Source organism: Doryrhamphus excisus, linkage group LG10 (assembly GCF_037039965.1).
Source record: "Doryrhamphus excisus strain RoL-2023G ecotype Guam linkage group LG10, RoL_Dexc_Guam_v1.1, whole genome shotgun sequence".
NCBI lineage: Eukaryota > Metazoa > Chordata > Actinopteri > Syngnathiformes > Syngnathidae > Doryrhamphus > Doryrhamphus excisus.
The window spans coordinates 5,519,317-5,534,997 of record NC_136366.1 but is presented as its reverse complement, the minus strand read 5'-3'; the positions used below and the strand labels follow the sequence as shown (position 1 = coordinate 5,534,997).

The 15,681-nt window shown below is 42.0% G+C and overlaps 3 protein-coding genes across 4 annotated transcripts in view; 2 read left to right on the top strand and 1 right to left on the bottom strand.

The window, feature by feature from the left end:
- The first annotated feature begins 572 nt into the window (after positions 1-572).
- slc18a3a (solute carrier family 18 member 3a) lies at positions 573-2,279 on the top strand. The gene has a single exon (XM_058064221.2). It carries the CDS (start codon positions 644-646, stop codon positions 2,216-2,218), a length of 1,575 nt encoding a protein of 524 aa, XP_057920204.2. The 5' UTR covers positions 573-643; the 3' UTR covers positions 2,219-2,279.
- Positions 2,280-5,470: 3,191 nt separating this feature from the next.
- Positions 5,471-15,681, bottom strand: part of ogdhl (oxoglutarate dehydrogenase L) — a 31,158-nt gene continuing 20,947 nt past the window's right edge. Inside the window, exons 24-25 of one of the 2 annotated variants that reach the window (XR_013629236.1) lie at positions 8,463-8,777; positions 5,471-5,986 (exon numbers count right to left, since the gene is read on the bottom strand). The gene's annotated coding sequence lies outside the window, so the exon portion shown is untranslated. The remainder of the gene's footprint in view (positions 5,987-8,462; positions 8,778-15,681) is intronic. The other variant, XM_078793896.1, reaches the window with a different exon arrangement.
- chata (choline O-acetyltransferase a) lies at positions 5,665-14,958 on the top strand. The gene is made up of 14 exons (XM_058051349.2): positions 5,665-5,712; positions 5,799-5,990; positions 6,670-6,788; positions 8,488-8,541; positions 8,611-8,791; positions 10,130-10,307; positions 10,371-10,540; positions 11,856-11,956; positions 12,033-12,161; positions 12,231-12,353; positions 12,421-12,556; positions 13,706-13,768; positions 13,859-13,996; positions 14,070-14,958. Exons 1-14 carry the CDS (start codon positions 5,665-5,667, stop codon positions 14,403-14,405), a joined length of 1,968 nt encoding a protein of 655 aa, XP_057907332.2. The 3' UTR covers positions 14,406-14,958.

Sequence of the window (15,681 nt, the reverse complement as noted above, 5' to 3'; positions counted from 1 at the left end):
AAAATCCAATAAAATACATATTAGAGAATACTGAGCAGCCTCTTCTATTTTTATGTAACATAACTGTTGACTTATAGTCATTAATTGTTGTCTACTTTAGTTAATACGGCGGAGCTGTCCATGCACGTGTGGTGCTGACATCCCCTCCAATACTGTGCAGTGTTTTTTTCTTATACTATGTCACATAATTGTTGACTTTTACACGTCACTTGTTCTTGATTTTGTTTGTTTAAAGACACAAGTAGACCTGCAGTGTGTTTGGGGGCGGGGTTAGTGTTTCATTTGCATAAAAGATGCTGTACATTTTGTGCGTCACAGCCTTGGCTCGTGATGGGAAGGAGGGAGGGAGGGGCGGAGTGGAGGGGGCACCCACGGGAGTCAACAATCTGCAGGAGAGTGTGTCTGCGCAGCAAAAAGCAGCCGCCTGATGCCATATGATGACTTAGCCCGCAGGCGTTACAGGTGACCGGAGCGTCCCGCAGGCTGGGGGAGGGTCTCATGCTGGCTGGAGTTCCACGCGAGGTGACCCGGCACCGGCGCCGGCAGCTTGATGCAATGAGGACAGTCACAGGAGAGCTCAAAGTAAGTCTGGAGAGATTCTCTTTTTAATCCTCGCTTGAGCCATAAAAAAATCAATCCAAAAATGGAGGGAACGCGTTCCACAATGGAGGACAGCACGCCGCCGCCACAAGTCCCCAACCCGGCGCAGACAGCCGCCTCCAAGCTGTCCCAAATGGGGGAGAGAACTAAACAACTTGGAGCGGCCATGCAGGACCCCGCTCGGCAGAACCGGCTCATCCTGGTCATCGTGTGTGTGGTGCTCCTGCTGGACAACATGCTGTACATGGTGATCGTGCCCATCATCCCAGACTACCTGGAAGGGCTGCAGAAGGCGGCGGACAAAGCTCAGGCGCCCCCACTTGGCAACCTCTCCAATGTCACAACACACCGAGCGGCCAAGGGTAACTTCGACGTGCAGATTGGCATCCTGTTTGCCTCCAAAGCCATCGTGCAGCTGCTGGTCAACCCCCTGAGCGGCACCTTCATCGACAGGGTGGGCTACGACATCCCGCTCATCATCGGGCTCAGCATCATGTTCCTGTCCACGCTCATCTTCACCTTCGCCGAGAGCTACACCACCTTGTTTGTGGCTCGCAGTATGCAGGGCATCGGCTCGGCCTTCGCCGACACGTCCGGTATCGCCCTGATTGCAGACCGCTACACGGAGGAGGCGGAGCGAAGCAAGGCGCTGGGCATCGCCCTGGCCTTCATCTCCTTCGGGAGCCTCGCAGCGCCCCCCTTCGGCGGGATTCTCTACGAGTTTGCAGGAAGGCGAGTGCCCTTTCTGACCCTCGCCGCCGTGTGCCTCATCGACGGGATCCTGTGCCTCCTGGTGCTCAAGCCCTTCTCCAACCGGGAAAGGGCAAACATGCCGGTGGGCACCCCCATCTACAAGCTCATGATGGACCCCTACATAGCGGTGGTGGCCGGGGCGCTGACCATCTGCAACATCCCGCTGGCCTTCCTGGAGCCAACCATCGCCAAGTGGATGGAGGAGACCATGAGCTCCAGCCAGTGGGAGATCGGAATGACGTGGTTCCCCGCCTTCTTCCCGCATGTCCTCGGGGTGTTCCTCACCGTCAAGCTGGCCGCCAAGTACCCGCACCTGCAGTGGTTCTACGGCGCCATCGGCATGGTGTTCATCGGGGCCAGCTCCTGCACGGTGCCCGCTTGCAAGAACTTCGGTGAGCTCATGATCCCGCTGTGTGGGATCTGCTTCGGCATCGCCTTTGTGGACACGGCGCTGCTGCCCACGCTGGGCTTCCTGGTGGACGTGCGTCACGTCTCCGTGTATGGCAGCGTCTACGCCATCGCCGACATCTCCTACTGCGTGGCCTACGCCATGGGGCCGGTGGTGGCCGGGAAGATCGTGCACGACCTGGGCTTTGTGCAGCTCAACCTCGGGATGGGTTTGGCCAACGTGCTGTACGCTCCGGCCCTGCTCCTGCTGAAGAATGTGACCCAGATGAAGCCGTCCTACTCGGAGAGGAACATGCTGCTGGAGGACGGCACCTCGGGACTCTACGACTCCATCAAGATGGAGCAGAGGGAAAAGAAGCGGAAAGGTTTGTGCACCACCATCGACGAGAACGGCATCGAGACCTTTGTGCAGCGCTCCTTCTCCGAGGAGGAATCCTCAGGTGGAGAATATGCATAAATCTTTGTGAAATAAGTGCCAAAATGTAGATTGTTGTCCTTCCTCTTTAATCAAGCGCATTAACAACTTAAAGAACCGTGAAGCTTCAGCTGTTTGCAGTAGAAAGGAGCCATTGATTGTATTTGTGACTCATCCATTGGTTCCATTCAGGGATTCCGTCCAGAACAGACACTCGTCTTTACGTGTGTGCTCATTTTTGCCTTTTAAGTTGCACTGCTAATAATTATGCAAAAATAATGAATGTGTGCGTATGTGTGTGTCCCTGAAACGCTTTATTTGATTGGTTTGACGATGATGTAATCAAGGAATGCAAAAGCCTCAATGTATGATAGATGTATATTGGTGTACAGAATTAAATGAATATCATGTCAACCATGCTCGTGGAAGTCTTTTGTCATGATAACGATAATCATCATGATAATGTCTATAACCATATACTATATCATGTCTAGAACTATATACTATATCATGTCTAGAACTATATACTATATCATGTCTATGATTATATACTATATGATGTCTATAACTATATACTATATGATGTCTATAACTATATACCTGGGGGTGGGAAACCTGCCGCCCGGGGGCTGCTGTGAGAGTGCAAGTCTAAAAATCTCAGTGCACATCATATTCATAATAATAATAAATAATATATAAATATATATATATGTGTGTGTGTGTGTGTGTGCAAAATATACACCATAATAATAAAACCACAAAATAATGATCTAGTATACAGAATGTTTATAACTTCCATTATATATGTTTTATACATTTATTATGACCTAAAGTGTGCTTATAACAGAAAAATTTAATAGAGGTAGTATCAAAATTTAAGAGAAAATATTGAATATATATATATATATATATATATATATATATATATATATATATATATATATATATATCGAACGTTATGAGCAAAGTGCAATTCTAAAAACCTCAGCACAAATTATAATAAAATAATATCAATTATAAGAAACACAAAATATAGAATATGTTATACAATATTGTGGATAATAATTTAAATAATAATAAAATGTATGTAATATACTTAATAATTATAAAACCACAAAAATAATGATCATAATATTTAGAAGAATTTGCCAATGATATTATATATACGTTTTATACATTTATTATAACCTAAAATTTGCAGTAACAGTATCAGTAAAAATATCAGTAAAAACATCCAACAATAAGACTTAAGTCCAATTCTAAAAACCTCAGCACATACGTACAATAAATAATAATAATAAATATTATTATATAATAATAATAAATATAATAAATATTTTTCAAATAATATCAATAATCAGCATTCAAAGCACAACTTATATAATAATAATAATAATATATAGTTATATATATAATTATAGTTATATATAGAGAGTAATAACAATAAAAATATGAGGTACACAGCGATCATAAAATTTGAACAGAAAATGGCCTTTAACGAAGTCAGCGTCTCAAATATTAAATTGCAAAAATCCCTACCACGACCTACTGCACATTCACGCACACTACGGCGTCAGTATGGCGTGCTCGGTGTGGGGTGGCAAATAAAAGTTGCCGGCGAATAGCAAGACTTCAGGGAGGAGCCTTGGCAAGACCCCCCCTCCCTCCCCACAGCGTCCCCTTCTGAGCCAGCCAGGGAGTTAGTCCAGCTCTCGGTCATGTTGCAGCTTTAAGGATGCTGGGGAAAATGAATCGATTGGAGAGAAATTCCAGATGACAGGTGAGGTGACCACATTCAAGCCTCCCGCTTGAAGCTTGAAGACCAATACGGAGTTATTCTTATCTCACAGGTAAGCCAGAAACATCATAAATTAAATGATAAATATTGAAGTATTTAAGATTGTAAGAATGATAAACAGGTGTCAAGTTTTATGACGTTTTGATTGATTTGATTCATTAAGGGATGGAAGTGACATTGCCATGAAAAAAACGGAGTTGTTAATAATTTGGACTTGAAGTTGTATGTGGTTGGTGAGCACTTAAGCATGTATTTCCAATGATGCCTGTCAAATGAAGCTGGGGATTTTCATTGACCAGATATCTGAGAAATTGTACTGTTTAAAGGCAAAGTGTACACTTTTTAGGGGGACATTTTTCTCTTTTCTGTACATTTTAAAGATATAAAAACAGCTAAAAAAGAGGCAGCTAAGATTGCACGTAACGTGACACGTCTGTTAAGCCATGAAAGCTTATGTCTGCAGTGACATTGTTATTATTATTGTTGTTAACATTGTTACAGCTGCACGGCGGACGAGTGGTTAGCGCACAGGCCACACAGCTAGGAGACCCGAGTTCGATTCCACAGTCTGCCATCTCTGTGTGGAGTTTGCATGTTCTCCCCGTGCATGTGTGGGTTTTCTCCGGGTACTCCGGTTTCCTCCCACATTCCAAAAACATGCTAGGTTAATTGGCAACTCCAAATTGTCCATAGGTATGAATGAGAGTGTGAATGGTTGCTTGTCCATATGTGCCCTGTGATTGGCTGGCCGCCAGTCCAGGGTGTACCCCGCCTCTCGCTCGAAGACAGCTGGTATAGGCTCCAGCAGTAAATGATGAACATTGTTAGGCCCAAGAACTACATTACTCGTGTAGTGACACCACACCGGCTAGCCACTAGCCGGCTAGCTTCAACACCCTCGCTTTTGGAGTTTGGTTAACACGAGGACTAGCGTTCCTTCCTATGTTGCCATGTGACATCTATGCACCCAGGAAGGAAGTTCCAATAACGCTTAAAAATGACGAAAATACTGCAAAATACCGTACTGTGCAGCATAGATGTAAAACCAGAAAACCTTGTAGCGGACTTTCTCTGTGAATTAGGTGTATCCCATCATCCATCCATTCATATTATATGCAGCTTATTCTCACTAAGGTGGGGACATGCTGGAGCCTATCCCAGCTGTCTTTGGGCGAGAGGCAGGCTGGCCAACCATTCAGAGGGCACATATTCAATTCGTTTTTTCCCATTCAAAGCATGCAGCGACATTTCCTGACTTTCAGGGTAGCATTTAGCAGTGTATACAGTATGTACATTTATATGGTATATGGTACTTTATAAGGTATGAGCCGTGAGAAGCAATCCAATCATTTTCAGGAAAACGGATGGAATTTGACCATTTAGTGAGCACCCGAAAAGGAAATGAATGCAGAGTTGGGTGTGAGACTTTGATTGCCGGTCCCGGTTTGCCGTTGCTCGCGCAGCTGGTGGCGTTCTGCTGTCTTTTGACCTCCGAATGAGGAAATGCTGCCTTTATGATTGACGCCAAGAAACATACGTTGAACGGATGCAAGTAGAACGGCACTGCATCATTCTGACGTAGTCATAACAAAACCATAAATCAGTCAACCGGCATCATAATAAACAAATGGATTCCATGGTGCATGTGTTCTTACTAACAATAGTGTATTTATTAAAAAAGGGATTCACCATGCCAGTTCTCAATCAAGAACCCTCCAAAGACCCGGACCCCGGTGATGTAAACACCATTTATCTTATCTAATCTAAATTTCTAGAAACATCAAAAATCAGAAATCAAGTTAAAAATGCTACACCTGTGTCTAGAGTCTGCCAAAACTGCCCCTCCCAGCGCTGAAGACCACATTGGACACGTACCTGAGGGGCATGAAACACCTGCTGACAGAAGAGCAGTTCAAAAAAACACAAGAGGCAGTGAAGCACTTCGGCGCTCCTGGTGGCGTGGGGGAGCTACTGCATGGCAAGCTTGTGGAGCGGAGGGAGAAGAAGGCCAACTGGGTAAAAGAAACACACAAATACTGTATATAAGGTACACATTAGGATCAAATCATTATATTGTGACAGGGTTTATTAAATGTTTATTTAATATTTTATTGTTTTTTCCACAAATATATTATTATATTTATATATAAATATTGTTATTTGAAAAATATTTTTATATTATATTTAAAATTTAAATTTATTATTATATATTTTTTTTATTTATTTATTTTGGTATTTACTAATACCAAAAATAATTTGATATACTGATAACCAATATTAACCCATTTAGACTTAACTGTTTGTGCACACCTGGAGGTAAGGGCTCAAACTAATCGGGACCTGTTGATATGTCCTAATCATATATCATGACATGACTATCACCCCATGACAACTACCAGGAGAACCAGAGTATAGCGGGGAGAGAGCCACCTGGCGTGGCCCAGCATGGTGCACTGTATTCGGGCACACTGCTGGTGTGACGCCATGGAGGTCTCTGGTAAACATTTAACAGTAACAGGAGGTCTCTGGTAAACCCTCCATGGGGGATGCGTCCCACCCCGGTGGAACTGGAAGAACTGGCCGGAGACTGGGAATTCTGGGATGCGACCCAGTATCGGAAAATGCTTGTATGAATGGGATGAAAATTTGCTATTAAATGATCATCTTGGTGTTTTTTTTCTCTCTTTGAGCGTAGGTGTATGACTACTGGTTAAATGACATGTACCTCAACAACAGACTCGCACTGCCGGTCAACTCCAGCCCAGCGATGGTCTTCCCGCCACAGAATTTCAGAGCTCCTATTGAGTCCATAAAGTGAGTGTGTGTGTGTGTGTGTGTGTGTGTGTGTGTGATGGGAAAAGTGTATGAGTGATGCAAATCAATCATCCTAACCAGGCAAGTCTTTGACTGGGAGACTTTGACTAAAGATGCAGAGCCTCAGGACTTTGTGTCATTTTTGGGGGAATTTTGCCCATGAACACATATTTCTTCCCCTTTTGTGTGCATTATAACACGAGAAAACAAGTTAATATGAGCTATGTGCTGTCCTCACAACGTGTGTCTGTATGCCGCTAGACAGCCAACGAACTAATGAAAAAAACTCTGCACACAAAGCTAGCTTTTCTTGCTTTATGAAGCTTTCTTGTAAAAAAAAAAATGTGGTAACTGAAACATACAGAAAAAATAAAATAAAATTCCAATACTGCTCATGTTGCAGGCTAAACACACCTTAGCTAACAGTTAGCTAACACACGTACACCAACTGCAAATGCAAGCTAGCAGTAGCATGAAGTTGAAAGCGAAGCGGAAAAAAAGTACAACTTTTGAAATACAAAATACATCTAAGTAAGTGCTTTATACACCAATATACTTACAGAGACGATAATTTCACAAGAAACAAGCGTTTACAGCAACTTTCAGCGTGTTTATTAGGTTTTCCCGTTTTGTTTCTGCCGTAAAGCAAGCCTGCTTTTCACCCAGAGAAAACGACAAAGCTTGTCTATATACGAGAGCACTCACTCTGTAGTGGCCCAAAACGATACTTTCTAGAGAAGACGTCTCCCTATGTAAATTTTTTAACTTTGGCGTTTTTAACCATATTTATTAGAACTTTTAGCTATTTATTACTTTCTTTGTGACTAACTTATGAAACGTATGAATTATTAATGACCCAAAGACATGACAAGCTAGCCTACACTATTTTGAAAAAAAAAAAACCTCTACCAATGTTGCATGGTTACATGCATAGATGCTGTGATGATAACAGGGAATAATTGCAGTAATTGCAGTAATTGCAGTAATAATTGCCCTATTTGGAGGATTTAAAACACTTCTTTTTCCCATTCAAAGCATGCAGCAACATTTCACACCTTGACTGTTTCTTCTCGTGAAATGATAAGTGTGTGTTGCTATAGATAAAAAAATATGTGCAGTGTGTGTGTGTGCGTGTGTGTGCACATTATTATTTGAGTGGTGTTTTAGTTGAAAATAAAAATATTTTTTGCTGCAATCACATCTCAGGGCATAAATATAAAATACTCCAGAAATGTATTTTATGGAAATAAGCTTATTTTTTATTTAAAAAAGCTGTGGCATTTTATGAATATACTGGTCTCTAACGAGTTAAAAAAAAAAATTAAAATATTTCATTTAATTAGTGAGAATATTTAAGGCATTTACGTGTCGAAGCCAACGATGCTGCGTGTTTTGTGTGGGATTGTTCAGCAAATGAAGCACCCGACAGGACAATTTTTGAAGATTGAGAAAAAGACAGTAAACTTGTATGAATGACTCGGAGGGGAGATTTGATGAATTATGAGGACAGATGAGGTCATTATAGAGAAGATGAAGAGCTAAGAAGGGATGGAAGACACCAAAGGTGGATTGGGTCTGGTAAACCTGCTATTGATCTACCAGGAACCACTAATACTATTACATTTTAACTACCTTTACAATGAAAAAAATAATAATTATCCAACAAGATCTTACCACGATTTGTTGTTCCTTTTTGCAGGTTTGCTGCAAACTTGATCTCTGGAATTTTAGAGTACAAAAGTCAACTTGATACGTAAGTGAAAGTCAATTTCTGACAAATAACCTTGAAGGAGGTAAATATATCTCTTTTACGTGTTGGCAGACGTGCTTTACCTGTGGAGTACGCCCGAGGTCAGCTGGCCGGAACCTCTCTTTGTATGGAGCAGTATTACCGCATCTTTACCTCCTACCGGGTACCGGGCCATAAAAGGGACACGCTCGTGGCGCAGGACAGTACCGTGATGCCGGAACCGGAACACATCATTGTGGCTTGCAAAAACCAGGTTAGATGGGGAAACTTGAACACAACATCCAGAACCTGAAGACTTTACTACATAAAGGAGCATTCATTCATTTTCGACTGCTTATCCTCACATCCTGGACTGGTGGCCAGCCAATCACAGGGCACATATAGACAAACAACCATTCACACTCACATTCATACCTATGGACAATTTGGAGTGGACAATTAACCTAGCATGTTTTTGGAATGTGGGAGGAAACCGGAGTAACTCAGTATTTTTTTATGTCATTTTGTGAACAAACTGGACTTGGCAGAGGTCTGAGCTCCACTTTGGCCACTGAAAGCTTTGTCAACATCGGGTAAGCTGTTTTTGCAGCTAACCCCTTCAGGAGACATCGTCTCTTTGGTGGAGTGATTGAACATAGACCTCCTTCAAGGCCAAATTAAAGCAAAAAAAGTACAAATTTCTTCTCCTTAAACTAAAAGTACAACTGAAAAGAAGAGGTCCTTGGTGGAGGTAATACGTGCTAAAGTGTAGACCTCCACAAGGGCCAACCTGCTACAAAAAAAGTTTGAATGAGTTTGCAACAAACACCAAAAAAGCACAAGTAATAAGTCATTGAGCACAAACCTCTGCCAAGGCCAAATTGATGAACTCTTGCAAAAAATTGTCATGAAATCCTGAACTGGCTCCAGCTCCAGACTTTCTACTAAAATACTGACAAACACACACCTGAGAAGATAAACTCCTTGGTGGAGGTGATAAGCGCTGTGGAACAGAGACCTCCTCCAAGGCCAAACCCTGGATTTCTTCTTCTAACACTACTAAAACTGAAACTAGAAAGAGGTCCAGGCTGGAGGTAATAAGTGAGTTCCTACTAGAACCCTAACTCCTAACTAACAAACAGCTAAGAAAATAAGCTCCTTGGTGGAGGTAATAAGCACTGGACCACAGACCTCCTCCAAGGCCAAACCCTGGATTTCGTCTTCTAACACTACTAAAACTGAAACTAGAAAGAGGTCCAGGCTGGAGGTAAGCGAGTTCTACTAGAACCCTAACTAACAAACAGCTAAGAAAATAAGCTCCTTGGTGGACGTAATAAGCGCTGGACCACAGACCTCCTCCAAGGCCAAACCCTGGATTTCTTCTTCTAACACTACTAAAACTGAAACTAGAAAGAGGTCCAGGCTGGAGGTAAGTGAGTTCCTACTAGAACCCTAACTAACAAACAGCTAAGAAAATAAGTTCCTTGGTGGAGGTAACAGTGCTAGAGTGATAACTTTTTACATGGCGTAGCAACAGGAGTTCAGAACATTCATTCAGCGTTTCCTGAAATCCCCATCCCTAAGTATCTGATGTTGTTCTTCTTCTGTTAAGTTATTTGTGCTGGATGTGGTAATCAACTTCCGCCGCCTAAGCACCCAAGACCTCCTGACTCAGCTGGAGAAGATTGTAAAAATGGCTGAAAATCCTGATGAGCGGCAGCCGCCCATCGGTCTTCTTACCTCCGACGGTCGAGCAGAGTGGGCAGAGGCTCGCGGCGTGCTTGTGAGAGGTAGTAGTCCCACGGCGGTTCAGTTCTACTGTCCAACAGGCTGACAATTCCTTGCTCTCTTAGAGTCAACCAATAGGGACTCGTTGGACATGATTGAGCGCTGCCTTTGTTTGGTCTGTTTGGATGACGCCAGCGGGACCGACCTGACCGACTCCACGCGGGCCATGTTGATGCTGCACGGGGGTGGAATGGGCAGGAATGGGGGCAACCGCTGGTACGACAAGAGTGTGCAGGTTTGTACTGGCCTAAGGATGTAAAAGTATTGGTTACTCCAGACTGGCCACACTACTGGGAATGATCTCTCTAAGGACTAAGGCGTAGGGCGAGCTGTGGACCGAAGCATGGAAGTCGGGATTGGTTGCAGACGATGAGGGGCCGTGATGAGAACTGTCGAGATACCTTGAGGATAGGACCCCAAAACAACCTGTTGTACTTCCCCTAAGCGCACTTGTAAACAAACATTCACATTAAGAGAAAGATTAGTTCTGAACTGGGTCAAAAGCTATTTAGCTGACAGGAAGCAATACATAAAGCTAAGAGAATACACATCTGCAAGTTCATATATTACGTGCGGAGTTCCCCAGGGGTCAATACTGGAACCATAACTGTTCGACTTGGATGATACCACTGCTTTTTGTTCTGTAGGGAGTACAGACAAAATCATTAGAAAGGTCAGAGAAGTAATGGTCACACGAAAAAAAATGGCTTGATTATAATAGATTGTCCTTGAACCTAAATAAAACTAAAATCATGCTATTTGGTAACAGCAGAAAGGACACGCACCAGCAAATACAAACAGACGGTGTAGACACTGAAAAAGTGAAGGAAATTACATTTCTGGGGATCACAATAAATTAAAATATGAGCTCGAAACCTCATATGAGAAATATACAACATAAAAGGTGGCCAGAAATATTTCAATATTGAACAAAAGCAAATTTTGTTCTCAATCATAAATCACTCCAAACTCTTTATTGTTCTCTGGTTCTACCATAACTTACTTATTGTGTGGAAATATGGGCTAAAACTATAAAAGCAATCTTCACTCGCTAAATGTACTGCAAAAAAGGTCAGTAAGGATAATTCATAATGCCGGATGATGTGCTATATATATCACTATATTGACACTTACTATGGTACCCATTATGTCATTGGATGCTCATATCACCTCGTACTTTGGTGCATCACAAAAAAAAAATTAAAAAAATTAAAAAAATTAAAAAAAAAATTAAAAATTTAAAAATTTAAAAATTTAAAAATTTAAAAATTTAAAAATATAATAAAATAAAGTTTAAAATGTTTTTTAATTATTAAAAAAAAACTTAAATTATATTAGGAAAGCAGGAAGTGAACAAATGTAACAGTTACTGATTGTAAAAGTAGCAGATGAAGGGGTAGGATTTAATAAGCTTTGCTTCTTCCTACTCCTTTTGGACATGTGGAACTGTGAACTGATTATGTGATGCATTCAATTGTAATCTGATGCATGTTCAAATGAAATAAAACCATTACCAAATGAGGTCTTTTAAAACGAGGTCATTGTGTCAGTTTGTCGTAGGCGCTGGTGGCTGCTGCGGAGTCGTGTGTGAGCATTCGCCATTCGAAGGGATTATTCTGGTGCAGTGCATCGAGTACCTTCTCAAGTACATGTAAGACTTTCACTCCCGGATTAGAGAGGATTTTGAGAGGTCCAACTCTAAAATGATGCACACTTTGCTGCTGTAGGACCGGCAGCCCATCCAAGCTGGTGAGAGCCTCAAGTGTGAGCGAGCTACCAGCACCCAGACGACTCCGCTGGAAATGCACTCCGGGGATGTGCAAACTCCTCGCATCTTCTGAAGACAAACTCCAAAGGTTTGTTTTTTCCTGTTGCGGGTTTTCCACTTCAACTGCAAAATGTGTTTTGTTTTTTTTTTAACAAAGGCTTGTGAAGAATCTGGACATGAACGTCCACAAATTCCACCATTATGGAAAAGAATTCATCAAGAAGCTGAAAATGAGTCCAGATGCCTTCATCCAGGTGGCTCTTCAGCTGGCCTACTACCGGTAAGTAGAAAGGCTCACAGGACTTCGTGTCATTTCCATCTTCATCCCTTTTCTCCATGGATCTTAGATGTCACGGCAGGCAAGTTTCCACCTATGAGAGCGCTTCCATACGACGCTTTAAGGACGGCCGAGTGGACAACATTCGCTCTGCTACTCCAGAGGCCCTGGACTTTGTCAGAGCGATGAGCAATGGGCGTACAAGCGTAAGGAGTTTGACGCTAGATGGATTGGATTGTGTTGTCGCATACGTTGTCCCCCTTTGTGCAGTTGGCTTGGTCAGGTATCAACATAGGAGGTAGACTCGGGGGAGATCCAAACCTCTCCATGGACAATCACCTATGGCTACTAGCACACCCAACCTCGGGCCAATCCACCTGGCAAATGAATGAATCTGGTTTCACTGTTTACATTCTTAGAATAGCGATGTCACGTGACTGAAGAGAGGGGGAAACGGACAAACTGCGTATCATTCAGTTGCAACATTAAGCATATGGTAATGGTAATGGTTTTATTTCATTTGAACATGCATCAGATTACAATTGAACGCATCACATAATCAGTTCACAGTTCCACATGTCCAAAAGGAGTAGGAAGAAGCAAAGCTTATTAAATCCTACCCCTCCATCTGGTACTTTTACAATCAGTAACTGTTACATTTGTTTTTGACAAAAAAAAAATTCAAACAAAAACAAACAAAAAAGTTAAATTATATTAGGAAAGCAGGAAGTGAACAAATGTAATTTTTTTTGTCACGTACCAAAGTACGAGGTGATATGACCATCCAATGACATAATGGGTACCATAGTGCGTGTCAATATAGTGATATATATAGCACATCATGACTGGTTCAAGACTCTTCATCCTTGTATTTAGCAAACATCAACTGCTTGTATTGTTTCTTGAATTGGCTCATCGTTGTGCATTGTTTGAGGTCCTTACTCAATCCATTCCATAGTTTGATTCCACATACTACTGACAGTTACTATGGTACCCATTATGTCACTGTATGGTCATATCACCTCGTACTTCGGTACGTGACAAAAATAAAATAAAAATAACTTATAAACTATATTAGGCAAGCAGGAAGTGAACAAATCTAACAGTTACTGATTGTAAAAGTACCAAGTGGAGGGGTAGGATTTAATAAGCTTTGCTTCTTCCTATTCCTTTTGGACATGTGGAACTGTGAACTGATTATGTGATGCATTCAATTGTAATCTGATGCATGTTCAAATGAAATAAAACCATTACCATTACCATTACATACTGAAATGCTTTTTAACGTAGTCCTAGCATATAAGTGTAATGCATTAGCATTAGCATTAGCACTGATTTCTACTTGTGTTTACCAGGATGCAGACAAGATGGAGTTGCTACGAGGCGCCATAACAGCACAGACAAAATATTCCACAATGGTAACTATCAGTGACTGCGCTTCACGGTCCCAATCTTGAATTGGCCTGACAAAAAAAAAACATCATAGCGACTTTGGTTTCCTTTTCCAGGCTATCATGGGGATGGCCATTGACAACCACCTGCTGGGATTACGTGAGATCGCACAGGAACTGAAGATGGACAAGCCGGAGATGTTCAAAGATGAAGCATACCACATCAGTAATCAGTTCCTGCTCTCCACAAGTCAGGTAGATCTTTGTTTAGATCCGTCTGAAAACCTGCTAAGCCTTGTAGTCGTCGGTGAGCATCCTGATCTTTCAGGTTCCAACCACTGTTGAGATGTTCTGCTGCTACGGACCCGTGGTTCCAAATGGATACGGGGTGTGCTACAACCCTCAGGCGCACCACTTTGTCTTCAGCGTCTCCAGCTTGCGGGAGAGTCCTCAGACTTGTTCATCACAATTTGTAAAAAATTTAGAACAGGGACTTTTAGACATGAGGGATCTATGCCGAAAAAGCAGCCCTGATCCCCATGAGCCTAAACAGGGGCAGACCATGGAGACCCCTACCCAAAAGAAACCCGCAGACCTTAGCAAGGGACGGGTTCTAGACAAGACACAAAGCCAGGCTAATTCAAAAGCTGGAGGTAAACCTTAGAACCGGACTTGAACCGTGTCTCTAATGTTCCACAGTAATGGTCTACAGTCGTCCCTCCTTTCTAGCGGTTAACCAGCAAGGTTGGGCAGACGTATTTCAATCCTCTGACCACGCCTCTTTGTCGCCCTGGCGCTATTCCACCGTACCGTAGTGTTTTTGTATACTTGTTAAACACATCGCTCCTGTCGTTATATTTTCCATATATATTGTAAGTTCCTCCTCCTTCCTTCCGCAAATTCTTCTTCCCTCTTCGTTTTCTGGGGTGCAGCCGCAGGGACCTTTGACAGCGTAGAACATTTCGTCGACATTGTGGGTGCTCTTGGGGATGACATTTGGTAACAAGCATACCCTGCTAGTTATGAAACATTTAGGTTAATAGCTCAAAACAAATGCATTCTGTACTACCCAGGAAGGCACGGAGGAGATTGATTGACAATTTTCCACAGTCCCTTAGCCAATCAGAACACAGAACACAATACATGGGTTCTCTCTTAGCCAGTCAGGCACTAAAAACATTGTGCAAAACAGCAAGTCCGCAAAAGATGAACCGCAATGTAGCTTTGTAGGATTCAGATTAATTACAGCATAGAAAACCTGTTTATGACTTCTAATTACGTTTTTAACGTCATTTAAATGGTCTAGAAATGAAATAATACGCCAATATTCACCTTTACACGCCTATTATTCATTGCTTACAACGCGTTGCTCAACTCTTATGCTGCAGAAACTTAAGACGGCTGCTAGCTTGCAAGCTATCAAGCATTCTTCTAAACTTAGAAAGCCAAAAATGTACCATTTCCACACAGAATGGGAGGCGAAATTCTTTTTTTCTAGTGACCTGGGGCCTCTATATATATATAAAACATGTAAAAATGTGCGTGGAAATCTGACTAAAAGTCTGCGTACACCAGAAACCTAAAATATGCGTACGTGCAAAACTATTCAGAGCTAATAAAAGTGGCGTACGGTTTATAGACGACCATCAAAATATTAGCTATATTGGAATGAGTTCAGGAGGACCTAATGTTGTGTGTTAGTTCAAAGCACAACAAAAGAAAACCTTGACACTATCCACACAAATAAAGGATGCGGTAAGTAAACTGATGACATACTTTGACAAATGCAACAAAAAAAAAAACTTAATTTTTGATAAAATATCCAAAGAAAAGTGAGAAACTGAGCACTGAGTACATATTAGCTCTTAGAATTATTGGAGAACCTGATGTTAGTTATAATTAATATATGTTATAACAACCTGATGTTTGTTATAATTAAT